This window comes from Nicotiana sylvestris, chromosome 7 (assembly GCF_000393655.2).
Source record: "Nicotiana sylvestris chromosome 7, ASM39365v2, whole genome shotgun sequence".
Taxonomy (NCBI): Eukaryota; Viridiplantae; Streptophyta; class Magnoliopsida; order Solanales; family Solanaceae; genus Nicotiana; species Nicotiana sylvestris.
The window spans coordinates 44,309,416-44,328,272 of NC_091063.1; the positions used below are offsets into that span (position 1 = coordinate 44,309,416).

The 18,857-nt window shown below is 35.5% G+C and overlaps 2 protein-coding genes across 4 annotated transcripts; one reads left to right on the top strand and one right to left on the bottom strand.

Annotated features, from left to right (window-relative positions):
- The first annotated feature begins 229 nt into the window (after positions 1 to 229).
- LOC104218388 (probable serine/threonine-protein kinase SIS8) lies at positions 230 to 13,155 on the top strand. 3 transcript variants are annotated; one of them, XR_011400814.1, is made up of 17 exons: positions 230 to 520; positions 1,502 to 1,890; positions 3,097 to 3,300; positions 3,707 to 3,898; positions 4,080 to 4,339; positions 4,530 to 4,649; positions 4,809 to 4,898; positions 6,108 to 6,203; positions 7,409 to 7,495; positions 7,824 to 7,938; positions 8,320 to 8,605; positions 11,316 to 11,439; positions 11,527 to 11,546; positions 11,657 to 11,813; positions 12,249 to 12,580; positions 12,708 to 12,780; positions 12,906 to 13,155. XR_011400814.1 is itself a non-coding variant. In XM_009768868.2 (17 exons), the coding sequence occupies exons 2-17, from the start codon at positions 1,642 to 1,644 to the stop codon at positions 12,986 to 12,988; spliced, it is 2,445 nt and encodes an 814-aa protein (XP_009767170.1). In that variant the 5' UTR covers positions 239 to 520; positions 1,502 to 1,641; the 3' UTR covers positions 12,989 to 13,155. The 3 variants fall into 3 exon arrangements, 2 of the variants coding, with proteins under 2 accessions (XP_009767170.1, XP_009767173.1); XM_009768868.2 differs by having other exon boundaries at positions 239 to 520; positions 12,292 to 12,580; XM_009768871.2 differs by lacking the exons at positions 230 to 520; positions 1,502 to 1,890 and adding an exon at positions 2,638 to 2,708 and having other exon boundaries at positions 12,292 to 12,580.
- A 57-nt stretch (positions 13,156 to 13,212) lies between these two features.
- LOC104218387 (F-box/LRR-repeat MAX2 homolog A) lies at positions 13,213 to 15,719 on the bottom strand. Its single transcript, XM_009768866.2, has one exon. The coding sequence runs from the start codon at positions 15,522 to 15,524 to the stop codon at positions 13,350 to 13,352; it is 2,175 nt and encodes a 724-aa protein (XP_009767168.1). The 5' UTR covers positions 15,525 to 15,719; the 3' UTR covers positions 13,213 to 13,349.
- Between the last annotated feature and the right edge of the window lie 3,138 nt (positions 15,720 to 18,857).

An 18,857-nucleotide genomic window follows, 5' to 3' on the forward strand; every position in this document is an offset into this window, starting at 1 on the left:
CAGGTAAACTTCCTCTCCCGCACGTGACTCACACCTCTCTTTCTCCCTTCCAATCACACTCTTTTTTCTCCCTTTTTCTTTATTCTTTATTCATTATATTGTATATTCCTTCATTTCCCGAAATTATGGAATTAAGTTCCCAATTCCGTTGACTGTTGACTAAAACCAACTCTCTTGTGCCTTCCTAAGCTTGTACCGTACGCTCTATTCATTGTACCAAGAAAGCACAGTAGATCACAAGCTTAAGAAATCAGCGTAAATAGTTACAGTGCTTTGAATAAAACGCCATCGCTTTCTAGGTGGATGCATCAATAACAATTGATAGACCCAAAATATAATCAAACACAATCCCCGCCTCTATCTCTCTTTCTTTCTCTCTCTAGAATTTTGGTATCGTCTTTGAGGTGTAACTTTCGGTTGAGACAAGAGCTTAATCTTCAGGAGATGTAGGATTCAAATGCGATAATTGCCTCTTAGTGAAGTTAGCTTCAGATTCATTTTTCTAAGATCTATTCTGCTGGTAAACTCTTCGATCACGGTTTTTTTGAATTATTTGCCTTTTGTATTCATCAATTTCAGATTCGATAAGTTTTATTTGCATGTGTATTTGTTAAATTCAGCTTGTTAATTGTTTCATCATTAGTAGTATCTTGATTTTGAGTTCTTCGTGAGTTCTTATGAGGAGTTTTAAATTAAATTGTTATGTTAATGCTAGTAGAAACTGTATTGGTGCTGAATTTGACTGCACTCCAGTTCATGAAAAATGAATTACGAATCAATCTATCTGTTGCTTCGTCAGTCAGAACCTACAATATGTCAATTTAATCTGAATTAATCGTGTCACTTAGTGTAGTTCCATGTGGTTTGGGTAGTACATTTGTTAGTTTTGATGAAATTGATTTGTCAGCCAAGTAGGGTTGGTTTGGGAAATAAACAGTAATGTGTGTAATTCTACTCATGAAAGTCTATTCTATAGGCTTAATGCGTATAATGTTTTTTCCCCGTCATCTGAGCCGGTGTAAGACTATCTGACAAACGACAAAACTTAGCATATTTTGAGAGTTATGCATTGTGCATTTCACTTTAAGCTTTGTGTACTGGAGGAGCAATCTGACGCAATCTCTTAGGATTAGAATTTGGTATTTCTTGTTTTTTTGTTGATCAATTCTCCAAAACACTGCTATTCACCACTTTAGATAGTTAACCACAATAATAATCTAAGCAAATCCCAGATAGGGATCATTGAAGTTAATCTCTGGTTAATGTCCCCACAACTTATCTTATGTGGAGTTCTAGTTCCAGTAGCAGCGAGACAAATAAAAAGCACTAGTATCTCTGTTCATTATTGTGGCTTGAGAAGACAAATTCTGGAAGCCAAAGGCTCAATCATGTTCACTCTTTTTCCGTCATGAGTCCTCTCAATACCAGTTAAAGTAATCATTGACAGCCATCTCTTTTTAGAAGCATGTTCACCCTCATTTAAACAACTTATACTTTGCAGATTTTATGGCGTCCAACTTGGTTGGAGGAGGAGAAGCTCTTTAATTATGACAGTGTCTTAAAACAAGTGCAAGATGTATAAGCTCTTTTATTGGGTAGCAGTGTCAAGGAAATGGTATTGCAATTAAACTATCTACTGACATGGAAGAGACACGAGATGAAGTTGGGCCTTCAGAGCAGAGATCCCCAGGGGCTGCATGGTGGCCTTCAGATTTCGTCGAAAAGTTTGGATCTGTTACCCTTGATAGTAAAGAAGAAAATTTGAGGAATAAGGAACCAAGTGAAAATGAAGTATACGATAGTCTTCCATGTCAGACTGCTTCACAGATTCTCTGGAAAACTGGAACACTGTCAGAACCAATTCCAAATGGTTTCTACTCTGTTGTTGCTGTGAGCTCCATAAGTTTTTCTTTTAGTTTCTATGCATCGTTGCTTGTTATGGCTTTGATTTTCTTTGAATAAATATACTTTTTGTCCCTTAGAAGCTGAACTAATGATTGTTGTTTGATTAAGAGTAGCTTACATGCCTTGAAGAGAAGGTTGCACAGTTTGATTTTTCAGTTATGGAATGTGCATGTGAGGCCATAACAGGACTACTAAGATTGTTGTTGGTGATATTTAAGCGCTTTTAATCTTGTAGGAAATTGATCAAGACTAACTGCCAAGAAACGTTGAACTTTTTGAATGTACAATAAACTTAAGATTTTGGCTACTTGGAGGAGAAAAAAAAACCCGGCCTATCCCATCGAATCAAGTTGAAATTTTCGTGTTCTGATAAAATGATTTCCTCTTCCTTTCATGTTCAAATAGGTGAAGTTCTCCTTTCACTCTGTCATATTAAAGGCCAGAGAGGAAGGTCTATACTCTATAGTTCCCCTTCCGCTCTAGGATATGCTTTAGCCTTTCCATTCCTTTCAATCTACAAATCCTATAGCATAGGGCGTAATGTTGCCATCAGTTTCTTTTGATCTAATTTGAAAACTTGGTATATTTTGATATGGTTATAATTTTTTCCCATATTCTCTTTCTTGCCTTTATGTTTTTATTCAGCATGCTTGTAGCTTGATTTCATTATATCTTTCGCTCTTCTTCCTTCCAGACAAATCATGTGGTATTGGATTGAAACGGGCTAGAGTAAAACACATTGAGCCAGCATTCATTATGGTCATTGGTCGTCATTCATTTGAAAAAATGTCCGTTCCAAAATCGTGAGTGAGATTGTCTTCTCATCTGGTCGTGCCTTATACGCATAATGTGATTGAGAATAGTTCATGGAATAGAAAAGATTCAAAGATGAAAATATTCTCATTGTTCACTAAGGCTAGTGCTTTTACTAGAAAATCTCTAGCCAACTTCTGTCACTGACAACTGTTAGCACTCTGGACATTGACATTTTTAAGGACCATATTTTGGTTTTGCTGTAAACTTCTGTGACTAACACATTTCTCAATTGTCAGCTGTTCAGAGGCCTTGAACTTAATTTCTTCTATTTGTTCTTTTCTGTATCTCCTGATGTGGGTGCCGTATGTATTTTGACTAGCACTTGCATTGCTTCAATTTTATTTGAATGCCCTTTTCCTTATGTTTTTGGCTCAGGAGAAAACGCTCAAAGAGCTTTTTGAAGATATTCCCACTTTTGATGAACTTCATTCGCTGGAGCTGGAGGGTTTAAGAGCAGATATTATACTCGTAGATACTGAGAAAGACAAGAAGCTTTCTATGCTAAAGCAACTGATTGTTGCACTGGTGAAAGGCTTAAGCTCAAATCCTGCAGCTATTATAAAAAAGATAGCTGGATTGGTGAGTTTTACCTTCTTTTACTTCGCTGTGCCATAAAATAACTCTATCTTTTCCTTTCCTTTCTTTTCTGTTTGTTTCCATGTCAAGTGACTTGTTTTCTTTTATGGGGATGTTTCTTGATTGACAGTCCTGTGAATTTATCTCTGGTTTTTGGGTTGCACAGAGATTATTAGAACATGTTCTGGTGATTGTTCTTTTGTGGATATACTTCTCATTTGGAGAAGAATATTTGGACTTGGCATGTTTTTATAAGAGAAGAGTTTAAATGTGCTGTTTACTGTTAAATGAATATATGGGCCATGGATTGCATTTTAGATTTTTGGTCATAGGAAAAGGATGAAGTATTAAGCATATTCCATGGACATTTTATCATTTTATCTGTTTTTTTTTATGACCCCTTACATAGGTGTCTGATTTTTACAAACGACCAAACTCTGAACTAAGTCCTGCTAAAGCTGCTTCTGAGGAAAGCTCTCACATTTCTGACAACCAAGGCATCCAGATGCTGGGTCAAATAAAGCATGGCTCATGCCGTTCTCGAGCAATTTTATTCAAAGTACTAGCGGATACTATAGGTCTTGAAAGTCGGCTTGTTGTGGTAAGTTTTGCTTCGATTGAAAGAATTCGTAGTTCCCTTGCTTTTGTAAATTCCATTTTTAAACCTCTGAGCTAAGTACTGTAATCCCGCTACTAGTTTTTGTGAATTCTCGCTTTATTTTCTTTCTTTTCCATATTTTTATTGAAATTTATCTTACAATATTTTAATGTTTCTAAATTAGGGTTTGCCTACTGAAGGAGCTTCTGAGTGTGTAGACTCAGATAAACATATGTCTGTTATAGTTGTCCTAAATTCTGTGGAACTGCTTGTCGACCTTATCCGTTTTCCTGGTCAACTTATTCCTCGATCAACCAAGGCCATTTTCATGACCCACATATCTGCTGCTGGGGAGAGTGATTCTGCAGAAAATGATTCCTGTGATTCGCCATTGGAGCCTAACAGTCCTCTCTATGGGTTTTCAGAGAGAATTGATCCTGAGAGGTTAGGAGGAAATGTTTCTCACCTTTTAATTAACAAAGTTTGAGTTTCATTGCTATAATCTTTTTCATCCTGTTCTGTTGTGGATGAATCATTATTATCGTTGGGAAGTTCCTTTTTGCTGGTGAAAAGGCAGTTTCATTTCTTCTTCTTCTTCCATATTTCATTTTCCATTGATGTTTTGTTTCTACAGTTCTGAGAAAGATGACACCCTTCAATGCCAGAGGAGACTGGAAGCATCTTCAAATGCTGCAGGACCTTCATTGAGGAGTATGATGTTGCGGTCTAACACATCAATTGACAGAAAGTTGAGGTATTATTTCGCTCAGCTAAGAAATCATGTTTTTACAAAATAATATTGACATTTGATTGTATCTTCGTTACTCCTTATTTGTGTTCCATGGATCTTTTTTCAGTAAGGGTGTGTTCTGTGGATCTTATTTTCTTTGGATTTGCTATTTCTGTGTATCAGTTTGTCGCATAGCGAACCCAATATTGCTACTGCAGCTTGGAGAAGAAGCAGAAGGAAAGTCATTACTGAACAAAGGACTGCTAGTTCAAGGTTTACTTTTTTATGGCCACCACTTCTATTCAATTGATTCCCCCCTTACATATCCAGTGGAGCTCTTTATCAGTTTTTCAATCTTGGATGCTATGATACCAGCAAAAACGCTCTGGATCGGCTCAGTTTGCTGATCTTTTACAATTTATTAATTGCATTCGAAGTCCTCTGATTGTAGTTTTTCCTTGCACATTTTACATGGGTTCGAGTATGAATGTTAGAGATGAGTATATAATGGACATGCGAACATATGTTCTGTCCCTAGCAGGTTTTCTGGTAACATTTTTTAATTTTTTTTGAATAGAACTTAATGAACTAAAATATGTCCTTCCACAAGCATGTGTGACATGTGGGTAATTTTATGACTGCTGCATTTTGTGGTTAATTTGTAACACCAATATGTATCAACTATCTCGAACTAGCATTAGTTTTAGAAGGATTTATTATTTCCCTTCTTTTCTTTGTCTTTAAGCATGTCTTATGATGCATGAAAAATGAACCTGGCATCTCACATGTACTTGTGTACCCTTTTTTTTAACCATGGTATCGGGGCCAGCTTGCGCAATTCCATGGGGTACCTGTTACCTCCCACCAGCATAGGTACTGAGTAACATTGTCCGCCAAAGATTCGGAAAGAAGTCACCTAGTGTTTTTGCCTCTGCTGGGATTTCAATCTGAGACCTCATGGTTCTCACTCCACTTGACCACTAGGGCCATACCTTGGGTGCAAAAATGACTCGTAGATATATAACATTTATTTATTTATCTACTTTTATTGCTGCTGCAGTTTGTGGTTAATTTGTAACACCAATTTGAATCAACTCATACTGAACTACATTAGTCTTAGAAGGCTTTACGGTTTCCTTCCTTTCTTTATTTTTCAACAGTCTTATAAACTATGAAAAAAATAAACCTGGCTTCTCACATGTACTTGTATACCATTCATTGTAAATAAAGAATCTTAAATGTGTTGTTATTTCTTGGAGAGCTTCTCGGTTTTTTCTCATCAATTATAAGATACTTTTCTCATGCTAAAGAGATATAAATAGGTCTCAAACCATGTTATGGAATAATTGGAAAGGTTGCTAGGTTGTTATTCAACACGTGAAGTGGCTCTTTTTATCTCTGTTAGCCTGAGCTACTCCATGCCTTGAAGTGTAATGGATGATTTCGTCTAATTTACGTTTTTCTCTCACTTCATATCGCCAGTCCTGAGCATCCTTCATTTCGAGCACGTGCACGGTCTATGCTTAGTGGTGATAACAAAACATTCAGAGATTATTCAGATGATGTTGCTACATCAAGGTATCTAATTCCGCTCTTGCTTTCTGTTTCCTACGAGTTTATGGCAGAATATCTGTAGAACATTTACATGTATGAAGTACTCAAATTGTTCTTTTTGTTCCTGGCATTATTTGTGGTTCATCTCACATATTGTTCTCATTCATATTTAGGGGTTCCTAGTTCACAATCCTTTGGTTCGTTGGCTTGAATTGTTGATCAAAGAGGTCAATGCTGCTTAAATGAACTGCTGAATGCAATATCTTAACGCTAATTAGAACGCGTTTAATGTAAACATAAGTGCACTACTTCAGCAGCCATCTCATACGAAAATTTTCTGTTGGTAAATTTCCATTATGTTAATAGTAGCTAAAAATATGGATTTTAGGCTGTTTTATCAGTTGTCTAGGCTACTAAATTTTTATTGAAAGTGCTTAATAGCTGTTGAGATTGGTTTTAGCATAGCTGATAATTAGTACAGAGTGCATATGTATACTAATATGGGCTTTTGGTATTTGGTTCTGTTACCCTTATAACTTTTATAAACATATTGGAAACAATTTTGTCTATTTTTTCCTCTTATTTGATAGCTACTATTATTTATTCCTTAAATATTTGATGCAGTAATGGTGTTTCTTAAAACTCTCTAAACTTTATCCATCTTTATAGCCTGTTTGGCCAAGCTTCTCTAAACCAAAAGGCACTTTTTTTTTTCAAAGTTGAAGTGTTTGGCCAAGCTTTTAAAAGAAAGAAAAATGCTTTTGATTAGAAGCAGAAGCAGTTTTGGAGAAGCAGAAAAGAGTAGCTTCTTCCCAAAGCACTTTTTTGAAAAATACACTTAGAAGCACTTTTTAAAAGCTTGCCATACACTAATTGCTACTCAGAAGTGCTTTTCAAATTAATTAACCAAACACAAAATGCTTTTCATCAAAAATACTTCTGAAAAAAATACTTTGAGAAAAAGTAGTTCTCAAAATAAGCTGATTTTAGAAGCTTAGCCAAACAGGCTATTAGTCTATTTGACACAGCCATTACCTTCTGATGTTTTATGGGATGGATAACACAGAATTATAAATGTGAATCTGAGTTGAAATATTTTCATAACTCTCTTATAATATATGCACACTCACCAGATTTACCTGTTTATTAGTGAATCAACTTGTCTTTTTGAATATAAAACCTTCATCATCATCAGAAAAGTTTGCTGAATCAACTGTTTCTATCCACAGGTCAACGGGTGCATCAACATCCGAACCACGTAGATTACGAAGAAGAAGCATTAGTATTACTCCGGAAATCGGTGATGACATCGTAAGGTAGATAGTTTAATTAAAATGTTCATCATAAGTGTCTTTACTCTTAGTTCATAGGACCATCTTTTTGGTAATAATTTGTACAAATATGAATCTATTTGATGCTAAATTGCATTATTATCTGCCTTTCCTGAAATATACTAAGAATGTGACGAAGAACCTAGTATTTTATGGTTGAAGAAAGAAAAATTTACTTTTTGGAACTTGTGATTTGTGACTGGATGTAGATGCACTTCGTCACAATATGGATGTTGTCAGGAATATTGCTAAGAAGACTTAGCAACCATTTCCTATTTTACTTATCTCATTTTTGTGTCGTAAACGAAACCAGGGCTGTTCGAGCAATGAATGAAGCACTGAAGCAGAATCGTAGAGAACAAGGGGAAAATAGCTCGCTCCCTCATACTTCAAATGACAGAGGCGGGGCATTGGATCATCAAAAAAATGTATGCTACTTTTTGTCTCTGGTTTTAAGATCCCTAATAGTTTGATGTGTTTCACTCTGGAACCAGTTAGGTTTTGTTACTGTTTCAGATCACAGGCAGTTTTTGTTGTAGCATTTTTCCCTCTATTCCATGACTGGGCTTTTGTCTAGGAGTCTTGCACGCTCTTTTATTTTTTGCCCGATAGAAGTTGCATATGAGTATCTTTCAGAGTAATATTTCCTCTTCGTAGATGGATGTTTTAATCATAGTTCATCGTGAAAAATTCGGAGACTGATTATTAGAATATTCTGTCTTAACCCTAACTGAATGCCATGCAACTGTGGTTTGATGCATTGTCTCTTTTCGGTTTCATTATGTTGGCTTAAAGATCTGCAATTTTAGGTGTCTGATTTTCACCATGATGACCATGAAATACTGGGTGCACAGTCTTCCTTATTTGCATTGTCAAGGGAGCACATGAACTCCCAGAAGGCAATATCGTTACCCTCGTCTCCCAATGAATTCAGAAGGCAGGCTCCAGAAAGAAGGGGGCAGGTGAATGATGAAACGGTCTCAACCTGGAATAGGATTCTGGAATCACCAATGTTCCTGAATAAGCCTCTTCTACCTTTTGAAGAGTGGAATATAGACTTCTCAGAGTTGACCGTTGGCACTCGTGTCGGGATTGGTGAGTTTATTTTAAATCTTTTTTCCAAGTAGTACTGTAGTAAATTATGCTTCATTGTTTTGTTTGCTAAATCATTTGGTTGCACTGTACCACTAATGAGTCCACAATGAGCTGTGTTGAGACTGCTCTCGTTGCTCTTTGTGCTAATGACTGCCAACTATTATACTATTTCTGATGGATCATGCTCTGTGAACTTTGATGTGTGAGAAGCGTTTGCTCATGTTCATGATAATTTGATCACTTTATGCTTTGAGTTTAGAAAACAGCTTGGGTTTGTCAATTTGCTGCATATGCACTTTGAAGAATTCAACACAGGGGAAATAGATAGCAGGGGCCAAGGTCCCTATGCCTGAGGATTCATGTGTTTGGATGAGAGAGAGGGATCTTACCACTTATCCATACTATTTTTAACTGCTAGTACGGAAATAATATAATATTAATCTTCCAACATTTATAAAAATAAGAAGACGTGGTTTAGTGAACCTGATAAAAGAAAAAGAGACATCATTTTGCGGTATTGAGAATTATGGTCAAAATGACAGTTCTCAATCGTTTACTGTTTGGTTTGATTGATTGAGATTCTCCAGTGGGTTTTTGTCTCTATTTGTTCTATAATTCTGACTTTCCTACATATGTAAAGAGTTTGGTAGAACCTGAATATTCCCTTCCATTCTTTCTTCCCAACATGCATTGTAAAATGAGAGAGAACATAAAACACAAGGAGGGAGATGCATAGGGAACCTTTTTTCAGTTGGTTCTGATATATTTGACAACAGACCTGGAGCTTTATCTGTTGCTTATCTTGAGCGCCAATCTTACTTTTCTGACCATCAGAGCGCTTAGATTCTATGTATCTCAAAGGAAAGCTTTATTATTTTAACAAGGATTTGATCTTTCAAAGCAATGGCAGATTCAAGAACAAGCAGACATTCTTTTTTGGGGTCAGGGATAGTGAGCTGTGAATAAAAAGCTATTTAACTTCAACACGGGTCATATATCAATATGGAATGCAGCAGATGACCAGGCTATTGGAACTTTCTGCTGTACCTTCTCCATAGAAAGGATTTTGGAGACAAATGGAGGTGTTTATATACAATGCATTTCCACTGTGAGATTCCTTATAATTAATGGGTCTTTGCTCGAGTTTTTAGCAGCCACAATGAACCCACCTTTGCCAGTGCTCTTTCTGCTTGTCGTTGAAGCTCTTAACAAACTGTTTGAACAAGTCATTTATGAAAGAGAGATTAAACCTTTTGTTTGCAAGCAATGCCTTCACTCTTTGTGAATATGAGACAAATACGATCATTCTTTAGAACTCTGGTGTAGTGGGTTATTGTCAGGGCTTTGCATCAACATAAGAAAGTTTGGACTAATACCAGTATAGTAAGTGAAAAACATCCAAGAAGAAGCCTCAGGAGGGAGGTGTATAAAAAAGTGTTGATCTTCCTACCTAATACTTCAGTCCTTCCTCTCAGTGATAAGGTCAAGGAGAGTGCACTTTTGTGCCTAGTTTTGCAACAATCTTAGCAGATCTCGGAAGGATGGAAGAGACAATATTTATCAAAGGATGGGAGAATCACTTTGATCAAGATATCACCTTCAGCTTTTCAACATTTTTGTCCGTGTTCCTAATCCCATTAGTGATCGCAAAAAAGCTGGAAAAATTAGTGAGGCAATTCTATGAGACTGGTGAACGGTAATATCACTTTGTTGGGAGAAAATAACAGCTCCAGTAGCGGCGGGGAGATCGGGTATTCGAAGATTTACTACATGGCATCAAGCTCTCCAAGGAAAGTTTTATGGAGATTCTTATGCAAAGAGAACGCTATGGTAGGAAAGATACAATGTAAAATAGGGATGTGGTCTATAGGGTTGTTATCTATGAGGTCGCATCATCACATGTGATAAGTTTGTGGAAATGCAATATGAAGGAGAAGTTGAATTTTTCAAACTATTGGCTTTAGGGAATGAGAACATAATACGATTTTTGGCTTGATATATAGCGTGGTCAACCAAATTAAAAAGTGAATTCCTTTATCTATTCTCCATAAAAACTTTTTAGCAAAGTAAATGTTGATGAGGTTGATAAATTATTTATGAATGATCTTCTAACTGTTTTCTGGTTATTTATATTACAATCACCTATTGGGGGCGATTCAAGACTATCCTCTGAAAGAGTTGAAAATCCAATATTTAGCGACAAATAATATATCTTTTTACTTGTCTTTGTGGTAGAGGAGGAAATTCCTTGCTCTATAGATAGATGGTTGGAATTTTAGGAGGTTCAATGCATTTTTTTGGTTAAAGGTCTTATGCATACTTGATTAAACCACCTTTGTACAGTCAACAGCATTTTAGTGTACTACAAAAAGGTACATGATGTATAAGAAAAAAAAGAGATCAAAATGGAATGTACATCAGAGATAATGTCACACCAGGGAATGGTGTTACGCCTCCACCAAATAGAGAGTGAACTGTCTTACAATATTAGAGCCGAAAAGATATATAAGATGTTGATACATATGGAAGCCAAACACGGGAAATGTAATAAAGTTAAGTACATTACCTACAAAAATTATTTAAAATGTATCTTCAAAGTAATCAATGACCAAATATATGCTTTCCTATGTTCTATTAATCTGCATTTTCTTCTACCAACCGCCATTTGTATTTGAGAGTTTGAGGTCTAATGCTCTGGACATATTTGCAGGATTCTTTGGGGAAGTTTTTCGTGGTATTTGGAATGGAACTGATGTTGCTATTAAAGTTTTCCTGGAGCAAGATCTTACAGCGGAAAACATGGAGGACTTCTGCAATGAGATCTCTATCCTTAGGTATTCTGTCTATCTAGGATTGGGCTCAAACTTCTTTTGGCTTTGAGATGTTCTAACCTAAGTTTTTCTTTCTTCTTGCTTTCCCAGCCGTCTTAGACATCCAAATGGTATTTATCCTCTTTTCCTTTCAAGTGTTGGCGTTCCTTTCTGACTTGGCTTTAAAATATTGCTCCTTGTTTTGGACTATTGTACATCTAACTTCAGCCAATGGTTGCAGTTATATTGTTTCTTGGTGCATGCACAAAGCCTCCTTGTTTGTCCATGGTTACTGAATACATGGAGATGGGATCTCTATATTATTTGATCCATTTAAGTGGTCAAAAGAAGAGACTTAGCTGGCGGAGGAGACTCAAGATGCTTCGTGACATATGCAGGTTGGTTTGTTGATCATCTTTGGTGTTGCTTGATAACTTGGTGATCCTTAATGCTTTTCAATGACTTTTTTCTGTTTGATTGGTGTTCTGTGATATTTTCATATAATGCTTCAATGATATGTGAAGGGTCTTAAATGTAACTTGAAAGAATTAATTGGCCTTGATATATTTTCGGGAGGCATCCTTGATAAAACTGGTAAAATTGTGTGGGAAAGCATAGTTGAATTTTGATTCGTCTTTGTTTATGCAATTCAATAATGTTTTGCTGATGAAGTTCCATGTTTTGTTGAGACGACTTATTTTTCTATTAATGCTCTGATTACACACCCTTTCCACATGTTAATTACAACCGTTTATTTTTTTGTTATTACATAATGCTTCAAAAGCTTCTAAGTAAAATACCTCAACCATGCTTCTACTTTTATATTTCTCAAGGACGGGATTTATGATTAGTTTCTTGCTTCTGTTGGCAACTAAGAGGGTTGATGTGCATACATCGGATGAAGATAGTCCATCGTGATCTAAAAAGTGCAAACTGCCTTGTGAACAAGCACTGGACTGTCAAAATATGTGATTTTGGGCTCTCAAGAATAACGACAGATGCACCTATGAGAGATTCTACATCAGCTGGCACTCCAGAATGGATGGCTCCAGAACTCATCCGTAACGAGTCTTATACAGAAAAATGTGACATTTTTAGCCTAGGCGTGATAATGTGGGAGCTTTGCACCCTAAAGAGACCATGGGAGGGTGTACCACCCGAGAGGGTATGCTAAATTTCACCTTGTTATTTGGTCATTGTTTGTTGAATTTTTTTAATGTCTTGGAAGTTAATATCTGTTATTTCCACATGGCTACATCAAGTAATAGCAACTGCATTGTGCTCATTTTTAGGTAGTCTATGCTGTTGCTAATGAAGGATCAAGGCCAGAGATACCGGAAGGACCCCTGGGCCAACTAATTGCAGGTATTTATGGCGAAATGTATAATTAAATGCAGAGGCTCCATGTATTTCTTTGTTCTTGTATTCCTTTCTATAATGTTCTCCTATTTAGTTTTTTGATGTCCCTGACTCGTAGTTTTCCATTTCAGACTGTTGGGCAGAGCCTAACAAAAGACCAAGTTGTGAGGAAATTCTCACCCGACTGCTAGAGTGCGAGTATTCACTCTGCTAGTGCAAATCTATTTTGTCTGTACAGAAACACATGGTAGAGGCGTTAACAATGTCCGGCTCAAGTTGTAACTTCTGTGTGATTTTCCAGTTTAAGAAAAATATCGTGTTTATAGAAATATAGTTGGGACGTTCAGCCTTTTTGCGAAATCAAAAGCAGAGTTCGTTTAACTGTTTTCGCTCTCTACAAGCAAAACTTGGACCCATATCATCCTCTTCATCCCAATGTGTCGGAATGCATCAATAACCAATGCACAAACCTTATTGCATATAAAGAGATCTGAAAATTTAATACATATTCTGACGAAAGAAAACTATTGAAGCACTGGATATGGGAACATTATGTGCGCATTGTGTTCCTTGCATCAATCAGATATTGGGCGCCTGTTTAGGGCAGCTTCAAAGCGGCTCAAGGAGTCAGCTCTCATCTCTGTACTCATGTCATTCTCTGGTGCTGGATAGTAATCCTCTCTCAGTTGTACATCTCTTAAGTTTGGGATTCTAAGAAGGAACATCATGAAATGTTCATGCGCTGTTCCATGGATGAACAGTTTTCTGAGTGTGACGCATTCTTGTAACAGTCCAGCTGCTGGTAGGGATAGACACCTTTGGTTAACGTCCCTATCTTGTGGTGGCCAGTAATCTAGTTCGGTAAGGCTCAAATTTCCGATCCCAAACAGATAAAACCTTTCCCACAAGCTCAAATCCATCTGCCCTGATGGAGCAGTGTGTGCATAACCTATGGTATCTCCACAATCCAAATGCATCTTGGATAGCTTAGGATAGAGAAGAAGGGTGCTCAGTCCAAATGCCCGCTCCGAAGGTTTTGACCATAGCCTGCAATCTCCTTCCACCCTAATCTTGATCTCCTCTAAATTTGGACAGTCTTCAAGACCTGCAACTGTTAAAGGAGTCAAAAGCTCACCAACACCAATCCAAAGAGAGAGGCATTGCAGCCGATCCCATGATCGTCCACTATATCCATTGCCATGGCCATTGACTTCCTCGTACAAACAATTAAGATCACAGGTGAACTTGCATCTTTTCTTCTGTTGAAGCATGTATGCTTCTTCCTCACATCCAAATGTGTCCCCAGAACCAGCAAAGTTGCTTGATGCCTCACCTCCATCGCTCCTGTTAAGATCAAGTCCGTATCCATAACCATCAATATTCTCAAATTCTTTAACACTATCCCACACACAATCAATGTGAAGCTTTTGGATCCGTTCTTGTATCGGTTCCAATGCTTTCAATGAAGAAGAGGCTCCAAGATTCTTGCAGCAAGATATTTTGACATCAACCAAAGTCTTCTTAAGCAAAGAAGCCAGTGTCCTCATGCCCCTCATAGTAATCTTCTTACAACCTTGAATCTCAAACTTGGCTAACCTCGAACACCCTCTACCAATAGCTATCAAACCCATATCATTCAAGTCCCCCACATTCCTTATCGACAAAGATTGAAGCCCTTGACAAAGAGCAACCCCATCCAACTTCGATTCAATTGGCATAGAAATGCCATGGATTTGCCCCAACTTCAATGATCTCAATTGGGGGCATTTTTTGTTCAAAATCTCCAAAGCAGGACCCGTGTCTCTAACATTATTACAAACATCTAAAACAAGCTCTTCAAGTAATGGAAGACCAGAAAATACCTCAATCAAAGTTCCAACACTAATTTTCGCGTCCTCTTCAGTGAAACCCTCATCATTTGGACCACCCCTAGAGTTGGACAAAGCTGATGTATCCGCCAAATGAAGCACTGATAATTTGGAACAATTTGTAGCTATACAAACCAAACCTTCATCACCAACAAAACCAATGTACCTAGGATCAAACATACAAGCAACCTTAAACTCTTTCAAATTAGGACAAGCTTGTGTAATTACCTTAATCTCATCAGATTTAAACCCTTCAGGAAAACTGGAATTCAAGAGATTAAAGCTAGTGAGATTAGAAGCAACCATAGGATGAGATTCCAGTGCTGTAGGAATATCATCCGTCCAGCAGTAAAAAGTCGACAAATCTACTGATTTAAGCTGTGGGCAATTCTCAAATAGCATATTAAATTCATCACCAGTAGCTAATTGGGGACGCTGGTGCCACCGCACAAGCTTGGTTTCTTTTAGGTGGGGCCATAGAGGAGGCAAAAGCCGGAGGGTGAATGGGTGGCGCGTGTAGACAACGAGGGAAGTGACGGAAGGAAACGCGTGGCGGAGAAGGTGGGCGATGAGGGAAGGGTCAGCTCCTGCGGCGGCGCCGGAGACCGGAGAGAGGAGTGGGTGACCCCAAGGAGAGATAAGGGAGAGGTCAAGGTGAGTTATGGATCTGAAGCAAGTGGGTAACATGAAGAGGTCACGGACGTTGCCGCGGAGCGTGAGGGAGACGCGCGTGGAACGTTCGAGAACGAGCCATTTCCGGCTGACGAGGGCGGCGGAGTTGCAGCTGCGGACGTCGGAGATTGCGGCGATGATGTTAGAAAGGATCACATCAGGTAGGTCGTTAATAATGGTAGAACAAGTAAGTTGTGTAGCTGTAGCCATTGAAATACTTCGATATGAGTACTGATTGGGGTTTTTCCTGTTGGAGAATTTCAACTTAAAACAGTCACCAAATATGATAAGCTGAGAAATTTTTGGGTTTTGGGGAGGAGAGGTTGTCGACTTGTCGGTTTATGATACAGGTAATGCCATATTTGGACAATGTGATAATTGGTACGTATTTAATAATTTGTGTGGTTATTTTAAAGTTTAGTATATTTCTTTTGTTTTGTTTCGTGAGACACCAATACTATGTGAAGCATAAGAAAGATACCTTTACCTACTGTTTTTGAGCTTTACGAAGACTTGACCAAGTTGTTACTAGAGCCAAGGAAATTTAACAACAATTACGAGAATTTATTATAGTTGTACTAGTATTAGAACCCGCGAAAAATATAAAAGAATAAAAAGTATACTAAAGAATAAAAAGCATACTAAATTTTGATTCGACTTTTCAAATATCATCTTATTTCTTATTGCAACATACTCAATAAGAAAATCTCTCTGAGTGTTAAAATAATTGAATCATAGTTATGAATAATTTTCGGATATAATTCAAATATATAATTAAATAATTTATATTATAAACAATTTATTGTCTTCTTCGTTGAAGTTCCATAAATTTGATATTTAATTCAACAAAAGAAAAATCTACATCTTGGATACTATATAATTAAAAATCTCACAATTTTAAGTACATTTCTCCAACCTCCTTGTTGGTTCTCTAAATATATTGTCCATTATTTTGTGCTTGAAAATTTCTCACCGTAATTTATCATCTTTATTAAATATTTCAATACCTAAAATATTTCTAAGAAATATTTATCCTAAAAGTTATTATAATAGCATATGTCCTTACATGTTTTTTAACTTTAATTGCGCTTTTAAAGTATCCTTCTCAAGCTAAGTCAAACATGATAACATATAAAATTTAATTGCTTCTTCAACAAAACTTTAACTATAATTAGTAAAAATTTATTATTCCAGAAACTTCTTTCATATTAGAAAAGTCCAACATTATGTTACTTATATAACATAACCTCGTCCAAAAGTAAAGTCAGTAAAATATTGTATTCATATGTAAGGCAGTCAACCAATTCTTCCCTATAGTCTTAACTTATAGGAGTACAATTTAAGAAGTCAATTCACCAAATACAAATAGGCTACTCAATTGATCCATTCTACAAAGTGCCCACACTTGATCTACAATTTCTTTCGAATAATAGCTAAAAATATGTTCCACCTACATGAAAAAAAGTAAGAAAAGTAATTGAAGTTTTGGACTAATGAGATCAATTATCCTTTATGACTTTTTCTCAATATAATTTGTTTGTTATCTAATAACCATCCAAAAAGAATTATCTTTCAATCAAAGTCACATAAAACTTAATTCAAATTCAGTGAAATTCACATTCAAATTCGATAATTTTATCCATATAGATCAAAAACTTAATTTATCTTCTTTTGTAAGTTATCTAAGAAATATTTCTTTATGTATCATATATTAGTGTTCTCGATTTATCAATATTAGTAAGATATGATATTTACTTATTATTATTTTTTTACTTTATAAAATATAATTAGGAGCTTATTCTGATGCGCACAATTTATCAATTTGCAAAACCATCATATTAATATTTTAAGTATATTTACTTACTTTATTTTATTTTTAAACTTAGTTTAAAGTATAAATAGCCACATTTATCTCAGTTTACATTTTTCTATATTTTTTTCCTACTATGATTTGTTGAACATGAATATCTTATGAGATTAACTTTATTTTTCAATTATCTGCTCAAACTTTTTATTATGATTCTTATTAGCTTTGTCCTTATTCTTATTAATTGTCTTAATTTTGACATGTGTCTTATTTTTAAAGTGCCACTTGGCTTAATCCTATTATATACTTTCTCTTTTAAATAATATAAATATAGATTTTTCTTACTTTATAAATATATATATTTGTATTTCATTTAAGATTTTTTCTGCTGCTTATTTTTGAATTTTTAAAATCATCAGATTATTATTTTAAGTATATTCATTTACTTTTTCTTAACTTAGTCCAAAGTATAAAAAGTCATATTATATTTCAATTTAGTTCTTTTTACTTTTTTTTTGTACTATGATTTATTGGAAATATATATATCTGATAAGATTAACTTTATCTTTTAATTATCTACTCAAACTTGAGTATTTCTTTCTCTTCCATAGAATATTTTCTTTTAAAAAATCAGAGTCATAGTATATATTCTTTCCATAGTATAGCTGGATCGTTACTGTAGTAAATATCTCATATTTTTAGATTTTATTCGAAAAAGTGCCAAGTAATTTTTCACATTGCAAACTACCCTGCTTTTTCAAGATTAGAGAAGGATAATATGATTTTACTTAAAGTTCAAGCAACTTAATTTTCTCTTTAAGCCTTGCAATCTCTATTGAGTTTGGAGATGTGGGCATGGATTTATTATTTTTTGAAGTAGCTTTATTTCCAGTAGAAGTCGTTACATAATCAACTACTGATATCCTTACCCTATTGTTAACAAAGGACTGAATTTCATCTCTAACAATTGAATTGGATGGTTCATGTATTATAATATAAAAATATATCTTATCATGATGAGAGACGGATTTAGGATTTGAGGCTTATGGGTTCCTACCGTAATTTTAGATTAGTATGTAATAATATCTGGGTTCACAACTAGATATTTACAAATATTTAATGAAATTCTTAATATAAATATAGGGTATACGCAAAAGTTACTGGGTTCCCGGGAACCCATATTGGATGCTCTAGGTCCGCCCCTGATCATGATATAGATTAGATTCAATTATTTTTGTCTTTCAGTTTTAACTCAAATTCAAAATTTAAATTTTTTGTATCTTTTAATTAAAAGTATATATATATATATATATATATATATATATATATATATATATATATTTCTACTTAAAGTATGTAGACCACATTAGTGTGATTTCACTGGGTTGTTGTTATTGTTTCTACTTAAAGTATGATTAGCCTCATACTATCTCTATTTTCGTAGTACGTTTCGCAAAGATTTTTTTTCTTCTATTTTTTAGGACAATACAATTAGAATATTCGTCCTTTTTTCTCATCACCCAACTATGTTGTGAAAGTTGCATACGAAATATGCTAATTAGTTAGTAATTAACCATAACTAATTCTAATATCATCAATTACACTACAAAATTGTCAATTTTGATTATTCTCTTTCCATATTGTTATTTATTACCAAGTGCCAGGTGCTACCATATTAAAAACAATAGGTGAATCCACTATCATTAATTCCATTACAGATTATCGGTTTTGATTAT